The sequence below is a fragment of the Panthera uncia genome, chromosome A2 (genome assembly GCF_023721935.1).
Source record: "Panthera uncia isolate 11264 chromosome A2, Puncia_PCG_1.0, whole genome shotgun sequence".
Lineage (NCBI taxonomy): Eukaryota > Metazoa > Chordata > Mammalia > Carnivora > Felidae > Panthera > Panthera uncia.
This window is the reverse complement of record NC_064816.1, coordinates 22,158,142-22,176,389: the sequence shown is the minus strand read 5'-3', so window position 1 is coordinate 22,176,389 and position 18,248 is coordinate 22,158,142. Positions and strand designations below refer to the sequence as shown.

The 18,248-nt window shown below is 42.7% G+C and overlaps 1 protein-coding gene across 2 annotated transcripts in view; it reads right to left on the bottom strand.

Moving 5' to 3' along the window:
• Window positions 1-18,248, bottom strand: part of CACNA2D3 (calcium voltage-gated channel auxiliary subunit alpha2delta 3) — an 895,877-nt gene that overhangs the window by 180,831 nt on the left and 696,798 nt on the right. For both annotated transcript variants that reach the window (XM_049640724.1, XM_049640725.1), the window contains exons 25-26: window positions 13,354-13,475; window positions 10,654-10,734 (exon numbers count right to left, since the gene is read on the bottom strand). In XM_049640724.1, the coding sequence (XP_049496681.1) occupies window positions 10,654-10,734; window positions 13,354-13,475 (203 nt within the window). The remainder of the gene's footprint in view (window positions 1-10,653; window positions 10,735-13,353; window positions 13,476-18,248) is intronic.

Below are 18,248 nucleotides of genomic sequence, written 5' to 3'. Positions count from 1 at the left end.
AATAGTTGAGCAGAAACCGGAAGGAGAAGATGGAACCAGTGGTGAAGATATCTGGAGGGAAACTGTCCCAGGGAGAAGGCACAACAGGTCCAAAGGCCCTGACATATGAGCACATTTAATGTGTTTGAAGAATAATGTAAAGGTAATGTGGCCAAGTGAACAAAAGTCGAGGCAGAAGGAGCTGAGGTTAGAGGGTAACGAGGAGTCCAATCATGTAGGACCCTGTGGGTTGTGGCAGCTTTTCAGATGATTCTTGAAGGTACTCATGCCCTTTTTGAACTGCCTCCCCTTGAGGGTGGGCTGGAATACACAGTGACTTGTTCTAGCAAAAAGAATATGAGGTACACATCATAGAATATCACTTCCAGGACTAAGTAACAAAAAAACTCTGGCTCCCATTGTGCTCATTCTCTCCTGCTTGTTCTGAGGAAAGTCAACGCCTGTGGAGACAGTCACATGGCGAGGATGTCAGGATGGTGGCTGACCAACAACCAGCTGCTAAGCTTCTCATGAGTGACTGCAGAAGCATTTCCTCTGTTTGCTGAGCCTTCAGATAAGACCACAGCCCCAACAACATTTTCGCTGCACCCTCATGAAAGACCCTGGGCCAGTACCTTGACTGCAGCCTTTGTGAGAGACCCTGGGCCTGATGACCCAGTTAAGCTTCACCCAGATCCCTGACTCGTGGAAACTATTAGATAATACATATTTGTAGCTGGATTCCATAATGTGGAGGTTATAGGTGACCTTGAGAAGTGCTTCACTGCGGATGAAACTTGTCTGGGGTGGGTTCTGGAGAGAATGAAGGAGGGGACATGTGGAAAAATCCTATGGCATAAGAGACCAAGAAATGCATGACACAAAATAATTCAATAACAAAAATAATTTTGGCTTAAAAACCTGACTATATCAGCACAAATCTGGAAGTTGGTAGGAGTAGGCTAGTGAAGCAAAAGCATGGAAAATGACCACAAACTATGGTTTCATTCCAAAATTTTCTTTTTTTGTTTAAAGACAATCATACACTCCCATCGGCCTCACCCTGTTCACATATAATTTGTTCTTAAAGTAGGAATGACAATTAGACACTTATCCTGGTCTCATGCAGAAATTTTCATCCAGAATAGAACCTAGGAGCTCTTGGTGGGTGCAAGTCTCTGATCCGCATTGTCCCCCTTTCCCACCACCAACCAGCCAAAGCATTTTCCATGAGTAAGAGAGTCCTCAGACTGACTGGCAGAGCATTTATGCTCCTACTGCAGACTCTGCTGATGTCCGTCCTTCTCCTCCAGGAGGGGAGATTCAGGTCAGCTCACTTTTCCTCTGTGGGCACTTCACTTAGCATGAGTCACATATTCTAGTCTTAAATAAGATCAAGATCCCAACAAGGTCACTAGGAGATTTTCCTGGATAAAGGCAACTAAATAAATCCCCAAATCTCTCATGATCCATGCTGGGGGGGAAAAAATCCCATAAACTGTTTTCCACCAAAGCATGTGAGGGCATTTCCAATGCTCTACCGAGCATTATGCTGATTACACTGTTCAGAGGTTTATAAACTAGAGCGAAGATTAAGTAAATCACTGTCTTGACTGACAATGAGAGCATATATTTTTAGAAAGCTTAGGATCTTTGATTGGGATTTCTGTGTAACCACATATACAAAAACATTAGGCACAACTGATGGGCACCTTCTGATACATGAAGCTCGGTCTTCAACATTTACTTACATAGCCTCTGATTTAAATACCCACTTCATTTTTATAAAATAAAAAGATGTTAAATAAATGAAGGAACAAATCAGTGTTTTATGTTTTTTTAAAAAAAAAATAGATTGTGACATATTTTTTTCCAAAGCAAGAGTTGGCAACTTTTGTCTATAAATAGCCAGGTATTAAATATTCTTGGCTTTAAAATACACATTAAAAAAAAAAAAAAAGGGTGGCTCGGTTGGTTAAGCGTCTGACTTCGGCTCAGGTAATGATCTCATGGTTTGTGAGTTCGAGCCCCGTGTCTGGCTCTGTTCTGAGAGCTCAGAGCCTGGCACCTGTTTCGGATTCTCTGTTTCCCTCTCTCTGCCCCTTCCCCACTCACACTCTGTCTCTCAAAAAATGAATAAATACACATTAAAAATTTTTTAAATATTCTTGGCTTTATAGTCCATATGGTCTCTATCCAACTACTGAGGTCTGCCATTTTAGCAGAAAGGTATCCATAGACAATAAGGGCATGGCTGTATTTCAATAAAATGTCATTTACAAAAACAGCTGGTAGACATCAGACAAAGTACTTATATCCAGAATATGTAAGGAACTCATATCTCAATAATAAAAAGACACATAATGTAACTTAAATATGGGCAAAGGATCTGAAAATAAATTTCTCTTATGAGCAAATTCAAGTAGCACATGAAAAGATGCTCAGCATAATTAGTTATTAGGGAAATGCAAATCATTTCACACCCACCAGGATGGCTAAAATAAAGAAGACAGACAATAGCAAGTGTTGAGCAAGATGTGGAAAAATTGGAACCCTCATACGTTGCTGGTGAGACCGTAAAATGGTGGAGCCACTCTGGAAAACAGCTTGATAGCTCTTCAAAATATCAAACATAGAATTACCATATGATGCCAAAATTCCACTCTTAGGTGTCTACACAAGGCAAACGGAAATATGTATCAACACAAAAACGTGTCCATGTCCACTGTCCATGAGTGTTCATATCAACATTATAAATAGCTAAAAGGTGGGAGCCCAAATGTCCATAAACTGATGAATGGATAAATAAAATGGTGTATGTACAAACAATAGAATATCATTTGGCAATACAAAAAAAACCCCAAAGTATTGACACATGCTACAATATGGATTGACCTTGAAAACTTAAGCTAAGTAAAAGTAGCTGATCACACAAGGCCACGTACTGTTGTGATTCCATTTATCTGCAAAGTCCAGAAAAGGCAAATCCATAGAGACATAAAGTAGATTTGTGGTATCCTGTGGCTGGGGTAGGGAATAAGATATCAAGAATGAGACTGTGTGTGTACAAGGGGTTCTTTGTGGGATGTTGAAATTGTTCTAAAATTAGATTGCGGCGATGGTTGCACAACTCTGTCAATACACTAAAATCCAATAGACTGTATACTTTATGTGGGTGAGTTTTTACAGTATGTGAAATATATCTCAATGAAGCTATAAGAAAACCAAACAAAACAGACTGCAGCCTAGATTTGGTCCCATGGGCTGCAGCTGGCCAACCTCTGGGTACATGGGGACATGAAAGTATGAGTTTCAAAGTTTTGTGAAACATGTCAAGATACTGTAATGGTATTTCCTATGCAAGTTCTCACAGAGAACAGCACATGACAATAAGCCCTGGCTAGTGAGTAGTGGCGGGTGTAGCCAACCATCATTCTAACAACAGAAGCAATAGTAATGACAGTTTAGCAGCTACTCATGATTGAGCACTCACTGGAGGCATTTGCCAAACACTGTACGTGTATTTATTTATAAGCAAATTTATTTCTCTCAACAAGAACCCCAGAGGTCCCCCAAGACAGCATCTGGGTGTAAGTAATTCTCCATTATCAGTCAGTTCTTTCCTTTTCTGTGATGATGAAACAAATCCCCATCTTTAAAAACTAGGCTGTTAGAAATCCAGCTGAAGCACCAGTCAACCTCATTTTACAAGAGGGGTGAAACAGCCCTGGGCTCACTGCCAAACCCTCGGTTCACATTGGCTTTAATGCCCAAATCACACCATGACCTCAAAAAGAAGGGTCTTTGCTTGCTGGTTCAGAACACACACAAGCAGGGGAGAGAACCTGTTATCCGAAAGTTCTGCTGCTGATTTTTGGGTGGAGGACATGTTGGAGCTTTTGATAAGGTTTATAAAAGGACGGTGACTCTTGGCAGTGAGTGTCCTGGAGAGTTAGCACATGGGATCCAGTTTCTCAAATTTCTGGGCTATTTTTATTCCTGGAGCAGAAGTCCTTACCGCGCCCCCATCCCTGGCTACCGTGGCATGCGGGGCAGCTGTTCTCTGTGGCAGACTTGATCTATGGCATAATTAGTAGCTACATCATTAATCCATTTCTATGAGGTTTGCCGTTGTCAGTCATACTGGCTTAGACCTCTTTTTGCCCCTGCATTGCTCCTGTTTGTCAGCTTAAAAAAGGAAAGAGACAGAGAGAGAGAGAGAGAGAGAGAGAGAGAGAGAACCAAATGCCAAACACATAGAAAAACCCTATCTTATAGCTAATATTTAGAATGAAGACCTGCCTTGGGTTCCCCACCTCTCCCTGGGTCATCTGCCCACCTGCCCATCAGTCCTGCTTTAAGATCCCAGCAAATACCCCTGAAACCTGAGAGGCTTGTCTGTGTCTCAGAGTACCCACCTGGAACGTGGCTACAACATGTGTGAGGGATCTCATTCAAGATTCCTGGACAAGTTTGTTCTGTCTGCCTGGAACGCCCTGCCCACAGATCTTTGCAGATGGCTGCATCTCACCATTTAGGACTCTGCTCATGTTGGTCCTTCCCTGACCTACCCTACCCCCTGATCTGGAGAAGCACTGCCCCTACCACACAGCCAAACGTACATGTGTGAAGATGGGCACACATCCCTGCCTTTGCCACTGCCAGCCTCACCTCATCTCTTTATCCTGGTCTATTCTCTATAGAGCATTTACCACTACCAGTCTGCCTGGCTCCTTCCCCCCTCCTTCCCTCCATTCATGCAATACTTGTCTGTGGTCTATATCTCCTACACATATGGAAGCTCTCCATTGGCAGCAACTTGGTTTGTCTCAGTGTCTTCAGGGAGTGCTGTGTCATCTGGGTGGAAGGATTCTTCCTCAGGCAGCTGTCCCCCGGCCTCCGGGTACAGCATGCCGACGGTGCCCTCCTATCGTATCAACCAACAGTCCCTCAATACACTCCACAGTGATGTCTAGGGTGGCTGTTCACAGCTGTATCCCCAGCAAAACATACACAGTAGATGCTAGATACACATTTACTGAATAATTTAATTACACAATAAAAAAATAAAACAAAATCATTTATAAAGGAGCCCAAGAAGGGAAAGCAGTGAATTTGAAAGCACTAAAAGTTGTGGGGCGCCTGGGTGGCGCAGTCGGTTAAGCGTCCGACTTCAGCCAGGTCACGATCTCGCGGTCCGTGAGTTCGAGCCCCGCGTCAGGCTCTGGACTGATGGCTCGGAGCCTGGAGCCTGTTTCCGATTCTGTGTCTCCCTCTCTCTCTGCCCCTCCCCCGTTCATGCTCTGTCTCTGTCTGTCCCAAAAATAAATAAAAAACGTTGAAAAAAAAAATTAAAAAAAAAAAAAAAGAAAGCACTAAAAGTTGACGTTTGCCTGTCATTTCTCAATCTCTCCCCTCCTGACATTTTGGACCAGATAATTCCTTGTTGTTTGGAGGGGCTGTCATGAACCTCAGAGGATACATAGCAGCATTCCTGACCTGGACCCACTAGAGGCTGGTAGCACCCCCCTTTAGCCAGTTGTGACAAAAATGTCTCTGCATGCAATCAACTGCCCCATGGGTTTGAGGGAAGTGCCCCTGGTTGAGAACTACTGGTTTAATCAGTAAGTACTAAATGTCTGCCGAGATAAAACACTCCCTTTGCTCAGATCTGACAAACTAGAGGCTTATCTACGTAGACTTGACTCAATTCCTCCCACACTAGATAACTCATTTATATCAAATATGTGAAATCCCATCAAAGGAATGTTGTTAAACTAAGTATCTACCTATAACATTTTGCCAACATTATTCATCCAGTTCTAATGAAGAGTACATATGAAATAGTCCGTGCAGTTTAAATATCATATACCTGACAATAGCTAGTGGTCAATGGGAATTTCATCTCTTTCCTAATTAGCTGGTTAAAATGAGATCATCTGTCCTAATATCAAGCATTCCCCTTATTATACTGTCTAGAATTATGCAAATTAGATCACATAACCCACATTTTCAAATTTCCCCCAATGAATGAATTTAACATGACCTGTGTTTCTTGCAGAGAAGCAGACCAGGAGGTCAGAGCCCTGTTCCCACTCATTTATTTACTAAAAATAATCCAATTTTACACTTGAAATCTGTTTTAAAAACTGTTTCTGTAGGAAAACAATGCCTCTGTGGTCTCTAATCTATTTTTCTTTATGTTGATGATCAGATTGGCTATTATAAACATCACTTTAATGCTCAGACCTCAGAAAAGACATTTACTGACATAGAGATTAACTACTGGGCCAGCACAGCTGCCATTAGGATGGAGTACTACACAGTTTTTCTATTTCTTAAAATATCCATCATGGTCTGCATCATATCACCAGGGCATGGATTGGAGTTTTAGCTGCTGCCTACTTCTCTTAGAGTTTCAGTCAAATACTGTGTTCCCATCATGTGGATGGTAAAACTCGTAAACTTATGGACCTACACAGAGCAGATGAAAATGAAGCCCATTTTCCTTGATTCATCTACTGTTTTGACACATTTACCACATGTCAACCTCCTTTGTGCTCAGCGCTGGGGATAAAAAGGTAATTGGGGCAGTCCTTGCCTTTGGAGAGGTTTTTCATTTCAGTTAAGAAATCAAACTGGCACATTTGTAGAAGAGGTTTTAGAGTTTGATGTGCTAAAATTTACATTTTAAAGCAAATGCAAAAAAAAATCAGAATTTATTTTCTGTTATTTAAAAAATCCCCAATCCTGAACTTATTTAGAAAAACTGAGATTATGTACTGTGTATTGTCAGAGTCCAGAAGGACAATGGGGGGTGGAGGGGATCAGACAAACTGTCCAAGGAGGGAAGAAGTTCCCTGCATAGTTACACCTTCCCTGATGGCTCAATTCTTCCCTCTGTGCGTTTCTTTCTCTATGTCATTTCCATCCTCTAATGGTAGAATCGGTGCCTGTGACTGTTGGCCGATATGGCCCAGTGTCCCACGAAGAACAGCGTAGGGAATTAACACCATGATCTAAGTAATTTATGGAATTCAAGTCAGTAATAACAAAATGAGGGCAAAACAGGTTTCTACAAGTTCAACTCAATTTATAGAATTCTTATTGAGGATTAATCTACTATACTTCAGAACAGGGGTTCTGTTCTGAGGAACAGGAGGTGAAAAGAACAAAATTTTTTACCTCCAGGACCTTCTAGGTAATTATCCAGCTTTTCTCTTCACCTGTCCTGTGTGGACATGGCTTTAAAAATAACTGCTATTTTACATGTGTTTGGAGGGAAGAAGAGAATGTCATTATGGAGCCTGGATCTTATTCATGTATATCTAGAGTGCTTGGTAAAGGAAGGAGGTCAGGAAATACTCAGTGAATAAATGACTGAATGAATGAATAAGCTTGAAGGTAAAAATAGGTTCCCCCGAATTCTAGCATTTTTTATACTTCTTCATAGTCCAGTATTTTGTTTTCTCATTTTACCCCCAAATCAAGCCAGAGTAAGGTGAAAGAGGTAATGATCCCAATGTTATTTGAGATAGACCTTCGGAGACCCAAGACCACATATTTAGTAAGTTACAGAGTGAGTGACAAACCTATGTGGACTTTACAGTCCAAGGTTTGCATTGCTAATAAGAACAGAAAAATGGAGGAGAGGTCTGTCATACACAGGAGGCTCCAGGGCTCTGGAGAGACTTGGTAAGCCAAAGAGAAAGTCCTACCATTTCTTCCTTTGCAGTGGGAAAGCAAGTAAGAAAATTCAGCACACTAGTGGCAGCTGGAAAGCTGGCAGATCCCTCCAGAGAAGGACTGTAAGCAATGTCATGGGCCAAAAAGATGGATGGGGCCCATTTATGCACCAGGCTGATGTATAAATGGAATCCTTCCCAGTTTGACTGCCCTTTCTGCAAAGATGTCATTGACAGATGAGTATCTAAATGTTTTTGTTTAAAAAAGAAAACACGACAAAAGAAAGAAAGAAAGAGAATAAAGCAAAAACAAAACAAAACAAGAAACTCTTTCTGTCCCAAACAGACACTGAGAGCCAGTGAACATGAGAACACCCGAACAGGCTTGAGAGCTGGCCTTTCAAAGGTATCCTTGATAATCATTTGCAAAGTTGTACACCTTTCCTTCCATATACTTTTCAATTGAACACAAGGATTTCATTGAGACCCCAAATTACTGCCAGTTGGCCGTATTCCATCTGCAGTTGGAGGCACATTGGTGGGGAAGCAGGCCTGCTCACATATTCATCCTAACTTGCCAAAACAAGGTTTCTTCCCCAATTAAAATGACCTTTTTTTACTTTAGAGTAGTAAACAATGTCTACTTAATTTGAGGAAAACACACAGAAGAAAGTTACCGAAACTAATCACACAGTGACAGGATGGGTGAGTCAGAGTCAATGCAATCTGTGGGAAGTGCTGAGGAGGCCACTCTGCTTTTGGCGACAGAAAGGTCCTCTTGAGGTCATTGCCTTCATGGTGCCTCCTCCATGGCAGCCTTCAAGATCAAACTGAGCAAATCTGTTTTATCTTACACCTACCAAACACACTTTTAAAAAGAAGGTTAATAACTACCAGTTTTAAAAGGTAAGTACTAAATACAGCTCCTTCGATAACCTTGCTTCTTCGTCTTGCTCTGTAATTATCTTGTGAAGACAGGGACCAGGTGACACACACTGAGTAGCAGTAAACAGGAGGATGTCTCTTCCACCCACTCACAGCTGGACAAACCGTGTCTTGTGAGCTGCCTGTGTTCTCTGGCCATCTGTGTAACTCAACAGTAGACCAGCATAGACAAATGAACCATTTTGGAAAACTCACGTTCTTCTCCAGACTGGATACACGGTACCCAGGCTGAGTCCACATTTCATCCATACTGAGCCAAACAGACATTTACAAAACAATAGGCATTTGGAAACATTTGAGCTTAGTTTGCAAGCTTAGACAAAAGTGGCTGGGATGGGCACCACCACCTTAGGGCTGACACAGAGCATCCCTCATGATGACTGAATGAGAAAGCTAAGGAAAAGGTTTTTTATTTTTTTAATTTTTTTTAACATTTATTCATTTTTGAGAGACAGAGAGAAACAGAGTATGAGTGGGGGAAAGGCAGAGAGAGAGGGAGACACAGAATCCGAAGCAGGCTCCAGGCTCTGAGCTGACAGCACGGAGCCCGATGCGAGGCTCAAACTCACAGACCACGATCATGACCGGAGCCAAAGTCAGATGCTTAACCAACTGAGCCACCCAGGCACCCCATGAAAAGGTTTTAAGAAACTTCCAAACAGTTGGACAGTCGCTTTGGTCAGGCCACATCTTTGACAGCTGCTGCACGTGGCCCTGTTCCAGGGAGATAACATGCCTCTAGAACTAGCTGGCTGGGTCACCCTAGAGGTAAGGAAGGCTGACTTCCTTTGAGCAAAAATAAACCCTGCTAAGTTACATGATCCTGTCTCCTACTTTCTTCAAGGAACATGAGATGCTAAGTGACAAAATTTAAAGACAGAAGCTGTGAATCCTCAGAGCCCTTATCTCCTGGCTGATTAGTTACAGGTCTGCCTAGTTCAAGATGATCTACAGGTCAGATACATAAGACAGTCTTCCTTGCCATAGCCAAAAAGCCAGGAATAACCAGGGAAATTGCCCCCAGGTCTTTCAATCCCTGCTAATACAATGATGACACATAGACTAAGTCAGAAATAAAGTGGGGAAAGAAGCCTGGTGTTTTCCAGCCAGAGAACAACCACACTCAAAACTATCTGCTCCATTTGCAATCCTTCCCACAAATATTCACGGTGTACAGACACAGCAGTTGATGTTCAAAGTCCCCCTACAGTACAACTTACTGAGAGAGGTTGTCTGGAAGCAGAACAACTCCCTTTGGTAAACCTAGCCAATATCAGGATGGAATTTGGAGGGTCTCATCCACCCTCCGCCAATGGATACGACAATGTCAGAAATAGACGACATGCCAGACAAGCTTGTAGACTCCATTTTTGTCAGCAGCTGTCCCCAGAGGAGCGCCTGTGGCAGTTTCCAGCCCTTTAGGCCAAACACCACCAATGAAAGCCCATCGCCGGCCACAGATGTCTACCGACATTCTTGAGAGTGAGAGAGATGGCAAAAGCCAGAGCCAGGGTTTCTTTGACAATTTAAGACCCTCCATCATGAAATGGTTTGGCGTTCACCTGGTCCCAAACCCGGCACCTACAGATACATCTAACTTCAATTCCTCAGCAGGATGAGAGAGGTAAAAATCTCAGGCTCTACAGAGAAGGCACATTTCGGCTCGTGTGTCCCTAAAACAAACCCACAATTGCCTAGTATGCCCACTGTTATCCTAATGATGTAGCAGTGGGAGATATGGAGCTTACTTTAAATGAGCACACTGCCAACTTTCAAGAAATTCTCCTCTGCACGCACCAACAATTTCTTACTAGTTTGAGCATAAGAGTACTGGGAAAGATTTCTGTTGTCACAACAAACACAGCCAGTCAGAATCCTGAATTGGTGAAGATAACACCAAGCTAAGGAAGAAGTACGTGTTAGCTTTTGGTTCCTTTCAAAACTTATTTTGTGAAGAATAAACATGCTGCACAGAAGCAGTTCATTGGCCAGATAAATGGATGCCATGCTTATTTCCATTAATTGACTGAAATCCATCCTTTACCTGCTACCACAGGAGATTTCCGTTCATCGAGGAGCTGAATGGAGGTACTCGCTGTCACCACATTGCTTTTGTTGACTATTCCTGAAAGAAGAAAAACCATCACAACAAAAATGGAGATGGTTGTGTGCCCAGGTTAAGAGAGTAATCATACTGGCCCATGGCCACCAATTCTGCAGATTGTGTTAGTGCATGGTTCCCAGACTCAGAGTTGGCCAACTCTGTTAGGCCACAGGTGCTGTGTAGACAGTCCTGTCAGCTGAAGGAATCAGTGCACTGAGTTATGACTGCCACACTGGGGGCGGGGGAGGGGGGTATCCGGCCTCTTCACATCAAAATTATTAAGCACCACTGGAGGGACCACATTTCTCTTGTGATTTGTGGTTACTAATTACAGTGTTTACTTGTGTTAGTGATCATATTTACACTGCCTCTCTAAATACGGCTGTGGAGAGCTACATGAGATAAAGTTTTGAAACTGTTTTACAAGTTGGGAACTTTAGTTTTGGTTTGTTCGTTACAACTTTACTGATTTATAAAATTCTAATTTCAAAACCAATTTTTCTTAGCAAAACCATTCCAATCAGGGATAGACTTGGAATTTAATCCTTACTCCAAACTCTTATTAATGTGGTAACAATAAGGCATTAGTATGAAGACATTTTCAATTACTAACAATGGCTCCAATATCCATAAATTAAAAGACCCTGAGCACAGGTTTCAACCGCCTCCCCCCTTGGTTGATAATTGTTAGCACAATGCTTGCCTTATAAAAGGTGTTCCATGAATGGAATCCAATATGAACTGGGAAATGGAGAGGGCAGACCTGAATTTGAATACGCTTATGACTGAAGCAACTGAGAACCTTCTCCTGGCTCAAGCCTAAGCAGTAATGAAAACCAGCTTGTTTTCCAATATGTGCAGGTAATCAACACATGGTAGAAACAATAAGACAGCTTCATCATAACACTTGTACTTGGTGATGTTACATTCTCCGAACCAAAAGGAAGAATGAAATCTCCTAAGATGTGAAGTCATCCTTAACTTTATCACGAACAAGGTAAATTCCTTTGACAAGCCCGCTTGCCAAAAACCAATTCTACAACAGCCTCAATTAGCCAGAATTTGTTTTTTCCCAGACATAAGTCTCTGTAGGGAAAATGGTGAAGAGTAAAAGAAGAAACCCATACAAGGGGCCATCATTCATAAGCACACACACACAGAACACTTCGGGGATTGCTCTTTTTTCTGACTGCTCCTTTTCTTTGTCCAGTTTTGAGCAAAATCCACCCTGCCGGAAAAGAAGAACTTCATGCTTGCTTCCAGTCCAAATCTAGCAAGCTAAGTTCTTTTTTTTCTTAGAATACCAAGACAAAGAAAGGAGCATGAGATTGCATGATAAGAGAAGACGTTGACAGGTTTGCAGCAGAATGAGAAAGTTCACTGTTCTCTCGGTTGGTATTTTCAGCAATAAAGTGTCATACAAACAAACATAAAGAAAGAGTCTTAGTCACCCGGACATTTGTATCTGAGAACACACGTGTGTGTGGCCATGGGTGCAAAGGAGTACAGACTCCGAGAATTTCAGTTTTTCCTGGAAGGAAACTAATTAATAATCTCCTCTAAAATTCTACCTGCTCAGGGAATTTCTACAGTAACATTTGGCCTTTCCTTGAATATCTTCATGAATGAGAGACTCTCTTCCTAACGAGTCCATGCAACTAGTTATTAGATAACTCTTGCCAACGTGTCTTCTGCAAATTTTGAAAGCACTCTTTCTGAAGACGTTTTCATTCATGGAAATGAGCAAGTGCTAAGAACCAAGGAAGGGGCTTTGACACTAAGCACCAGAAAACCGCCACTAGGGCTGATTTCAGAATGCTTGAAAAAGACTAATATGGTGGCTCTAATATAAAACATAAGTATAGACTGAACTGTCTAAAGCAATCCAAGTTTATAGAACTAGGTCTTATTCATCTCTGAAGTTGCTACAAGGCACAGTCAGAGCCTTCCACAAAATGAGCACCAAAAACTATCAGCTGCGTGAGACAAGAAAAAGCCAAGGACAATCGAAAAGTATGTTCAGTGTGTTTTGCTTCTAAACATGGTTGAAATAAGATGGTGTTCAGTTCTTTTTTGGAGGGAAGCAACCTTAGTTTTTTTATAATATAAAATCTTATGACTAGAAAAATCACAGGTTATGCGCTTTTCCTGGGTCACCGCAGCCCTCTGTCAGGAGATCACAAGTCTACACAAAAATCTCAGCTCTCACTCCTGCATGTTGATTTGAATCAATTTAGTTTCTGATGGGGGGACTGTGGGCCTCCAAAGTGATGTGATTCACTGAAAGTTCTGGCAAAGGATGTTATGTCTGCATGAATTTTCTCCAAGTGGGACCATGATAACATTAAAAAAAAATCTACTGAGATGTTTGTATTCAAATTCCACACAGTAAAAAGTACCAGTCCTGCTTTGTGAAATGCTCTTTTCACACTTCAGTTAAGCAAAAGCTTCATTTTACTTGGGGCCATTGTATTTATGAAACAGGTCAATGGTTCAGTGCTGGGCCAATATTCAGCATTGGTCCTCAAGACAGAACTTGGCTCCCTCCAGCATTCAGATGGCCCCCACTACACTCTGCATGCAATGCCCGGGCCAGCAGGACCAGACAGACAGAGTCCCAACTCTAACAAGGACCCCCACCTGTGCTGAACGGGATGGAGTAGACAAAGCTCCCTGGAATCTGCTCCGCAGCTCTTCGGTACCAGAGAGGGAAATGGTCTGCGTTAAAAATGTTCTCCTTGTCTCCAGCTTTCAGAAAATCCCTGGAAATGGAAAGGAATAAGAACATGTCAAAAAACCACAAATAATCCAATTAAAAAGTGAGCAACGTACCTTTTCATTTTTCCAAAGAAGATATACAAATGGCCAACAGGAACATGAAAAGATGCTCAGCATCACTCGTCATTAGGGAAATGCAAATCAAAACCAAAATGAGATATCACTTCACACATGTTAGGATGGCTATCACCAAGAAGACAAGAGATAACAAATGTTGGTGAGGGTATGGAAAAAAGAGAACGCTGGTGCACTTCGTAAATTGGTACAGCCAGCCACCATGGAAAACAATATGGCGGTTCCTCAAAAAATTAAAAATAAGACTACCATCTGATCCAGCAATTCTACTGGGAATATATACAATGGAAACAAAAACCCTAACTCAAAAAGATATTTTCCATTCACTGCAGCATTATTTACAACAGCCGAGATATGGAAACAACCTGAGTGTCTATCAAAGGATGAATGGATAAAGAAATGGTGGCATATATACCACACATTCCACACAGTGGAATATTATTCAGCCACAAAAATGAGAAAATCCTACCATTGGCCACAACATGGATGGAACTTGAAAGCATTAAGCTAAGGGAAATAAGTCAGACAGAAAAAGACAAACACTATAGGATCTCACATGTGGAAGCTAAAAACAAACAAAGAAACAAAGACAAACAAGCAAAAACCAAAAAACCACCAAACTCAAAAAAAAGAGATCAGATTTGTGGTTACAAGGGGCAGGGGTTGGGGGATGGGGAATGACAAGAAGGTTATAAGACAACCTGGGGACTACAGCTAACACTGCCGTGTGACCTACAATCAAGCTGTGAAGAGAATATTTCCTAAGGGTTCTCATCACCAGGAGAATTTTTATTCTTTTCTTTTTATTGTATCTATATGAGAAGAGAGATGTGAAGTAAACCTACTGCAGTAATCATTTCACAATATATGTAAACCAAATCATCATGCTGTACGTCTGAAACGTATACAATTATACGCCAATTATTTCTCAATAAAACTGGAAAGGAAGAAGAAAGAGGGGGACGGGGAGGAGGAGGGAGGAGGTGGGGGAGGAGAAGGATCATGGCACCACTCAGCAAGGAAAAGCCGGATGTGGGTATGTCCCAACCACCTTTGTCAGGTGAAAACAGTGTTGGCTTTCTCAGTGCAGAGAGAATCTGTGTAGCATCATGCACCCCAGATGGCTCAGAATTACCCTGTAGAACTCCAGCAGTCAGACTGTCTGTGGGTGAAATAATTTTTCCTAGTATATCCAGTGACCGAATCATCTTAGCATCTAACGCAAGCAAGCAAAGCCTCCAGAAATCGTATCACAAGACCAAAGAAAGGGTAGTCGGAAAGCTGTCTTGCCTTACAATCCATACACGATCACATACCCTTGGAAAGATCAAATTAAGTAGATTTCACTCTTCTGAGAAAAAGTATAACAGAGGTAGCAGTGGGCCCTGTGGATATCCTTGCTCCCTCCCTCCCTCCACCACCTGCTCTCCAGCCAACAGGACTGCTCCAGCTGTCTGTAAATCCCTTACCTTGCCCAGCCTCCTGCGCCCACTGCCCACAGTGCTTCTCTCTCTCCTGAGGCCTACCCGCACTCTCTTCCCCGTTTCTTCCTTTCAAAATCATATTCCCTTGACAGTGTGCCTCAAATCCCACCCACCACACAAATCCACAGAGACATTAGCAAGTTCCTGCCCCACAGCCTTGGTCTCTCACACGGCCTTCTCCTTCCTTGGTCTTACCTGCTCTGTCATGTCCCCGTCCCAAACCTCCTGAAGTCTCTGAGGAAAGAAGCTTTGGTTCCCATTTTGGCTCCCTTCACAGAGACTTACACATCCTCAAGTTCCAGTGAATGTTTGTTTGCTTCACTTATCTCCAAAGACTCATGTTTACTCTCCCAAGTGCCTCATCTTGGCTGAGACAGTATAACTCGGGGGAGGAAATGACTGCCTGGCTAGTCCACAGTCTTCAGAGATCTTGCAGGAAGGGAGAGCAATCAAGGGATGGAAAGGACAGCAATCAGGGGACAATGTGTATGCAGGGAAAAGGCCACTGATTGAACCAGAAATGGCACCATGTTCTATCCATCAGTTTGCAGTGTGAAGTTGGATCACACAGACCATGGAGAGAAATACTCAAATATTCTCCATTGTTATAGCAGGGTTGAATTTATATGCTAAGTTGTAACAAGTTGGGTTATTAGAAACTACTTGAATTGTCTTCTAACTCAGGAAAGCATTCTGTAGTTTTAGGGTATGGCCAGGCACTGATCTCTTGATCTCTTTCTAAGATGCAAAGCTACCTCCTAGAGGAAGCCCGTGCCATTGGAGGACACCCTTGAAGTTCTCAGCATAGAAATACACCTCCTTCTAACTTACACTAGTATGTTCTAATTCCTCTCTAAGGGCAGAGACATTATTTTTCTTGACATTTCCAGGGCCTGGCACTCATCAGGCACTCAGCGTGTGCTTAATGATCACATGATAAATCAAATCTCATATTCAGATAAGAGCTCCTCAAGTATTAAAAGCAATTTGCTGAAACTTTTCTAAACAGTATTTCTCAATTCTTTCAAATTGCCACATCAGTATGGCCACGTTCCTATGTAAAGGCTCTCTGCTGTCATTCAAAAGGCCAACTGATGATGCATGGACCTCTGAGTTATTCAGTGCTGGGCGTAGGGAGTTCCAGGCTTGAGGTCACAGACAAGCTCCTCCTGGCACCGATATATTCAGTGGTAATGTTTCCTGATCCTAAAATCAATAGGACTCACAAATATTGAAATGCGACCTTTTGTTTTTTTTTTCCCCCATCAGACACGAGATTTTTCATAAACCTGACTGTGATAGGTGTGTGAAGGAGACACTGCTATCTAGTCCTCGGTGGGATGAAGAGCTGTATTCCACACTGGGCCATGGCACAACCAAGCATTTTCACTTGTGGCATTCCTATTTGGTGGTGGGATGCATATAACTACGGGGAGGAAGGTGCCCTTCTCATGCAGCAGTTAATGGTACCGGGGGCCCCTTTCCAGTCCTGGAAGGTGAGGCTAATAGCTTGGTTAGGAGGTGTGAGGTGGTTTTCACTTAGACTGATGGAGACATTTGAGGAAGGCAGGCGACAGGCTTGGAACACGGCATTACTGAGTGCCCAGTGGCTGCTGCCCAGGACCAGACCACGCTGGCACCAGGGCAGCGAGCAGGAGCCTGCAGGGCATGATCTCCATTGGCTTTGGTGTTCACATGAGAGGGTCTGGTTGCCAGGAAACCCTGTAGGTCCCTGATAACTACCAAGTGGTGATTCAGAAGGAAGTAGAAGGAGAGAGTTGGTTCTACAGAATCTCTGAAAATGTTCTTCAGGAAGATAGATCTTTCTAGGTAAGATGAAAGCCTACCTGTAGATACTAGGGGCTGTTGTGGTGTTGTGTGAGACCAGTCTAGGTTTTAGGCGCAGACGAATGACCTTGGGTGAATTACTTGGGTCAATCACTGAATCTCTGAACCCCATTTACTCATCTATAAACTTATACTCACTGCGATTCTATCAGAGTTATGTATACAGTATGTAAACTGAAAATGGCTCCATCAAGTATATGGGATTTTTAAATCTCGGGAGCTTCTTTTGTTCTCTGTGGGTCACATGGAAGCTGTGAAGCAGTCATCGCTTACACTGCCTTTGTGTGCTACAGGTGTTCCAAGAGGCCACACGGAATGCACAAGATTCACTGCTGACATTAACGGGTGCAGAGGCAGGGACAGAGCCCTTGGACTAGAATCCACGTGCTTCCAAAGCAGATGGTGGTGACAGGAGGTGGCACCTCAGTGTAGCAGGCTGATGCTAGTACCAGTTAGTTCTGCGGCAGGGACTTTATATTCTCTAGCACTCTCCCCACAGCTTGGCACTTTTCTCTGTATGCCTTATTTAAAAACAGAAATTCGAAAAGCTTTCTAGCCCTATCCAAGAGTATATCTGGACAGTTGGACCTTAACAAATGCCGTCTTCTTGGACAGGGTAGGCAGGTACAAGACCCTAAGACAATGGAACTTTTGGAGTGCCTAGGTGGCTTTATCAGTTAAGTGTCTGACTTTGGCTTAGGTCATGATCTCACAGGTTCATCAGGCTCTCTGCTGTCAGCACAGAGCCTGCTTTGGATCCTCTGTCTCTCTCTCTCTCTCTCTCTCTCTGCCCCTCCCCCACACGCTTTCTCTCTCAAAAATAAATAAAAAACATTTAAAAAAATAGAACTCAAGGTTCTGAGCTCTATATGAGTCAATGGCATGAATTTCTTGAAGACCGAAGAATCATCCAGATAGCCAGTGTCTACTCACTCTGGGTCACAGTTGTGTCACAGGGAGCAGAGCTAACCCTTACTTGCAGATATTTTTAGCTTCTCAAACTGGTTTTACATCCACAATTTTTTTGATCCTCACAAGAACCCAGGGAGATCATCACTGCCACTTTCCAGGGACACAGAGCAAAGGCAACCAGTGGGATGGGCCAGACCCTCATCCCAGCAATCCTGAGCGTGACCTACAGGACAGACTAGCAAGGTGCATTGTCTTGTTGTTGTGATTGTTCTTCTGGTTTGTCTGTTTTATCTCAATACAAACAACAGCCTTCCTCTTGAGCAGGAGAAAGTCAGTGCCTACATCTCCTTCTGCCTCTCTCTAGGTTCCAGAAGGAGAAGGTGATGTGTATCTTGTAATTTCTAGTCCTTCTAGGAACTTGCCCTCCGGAAAGACAAT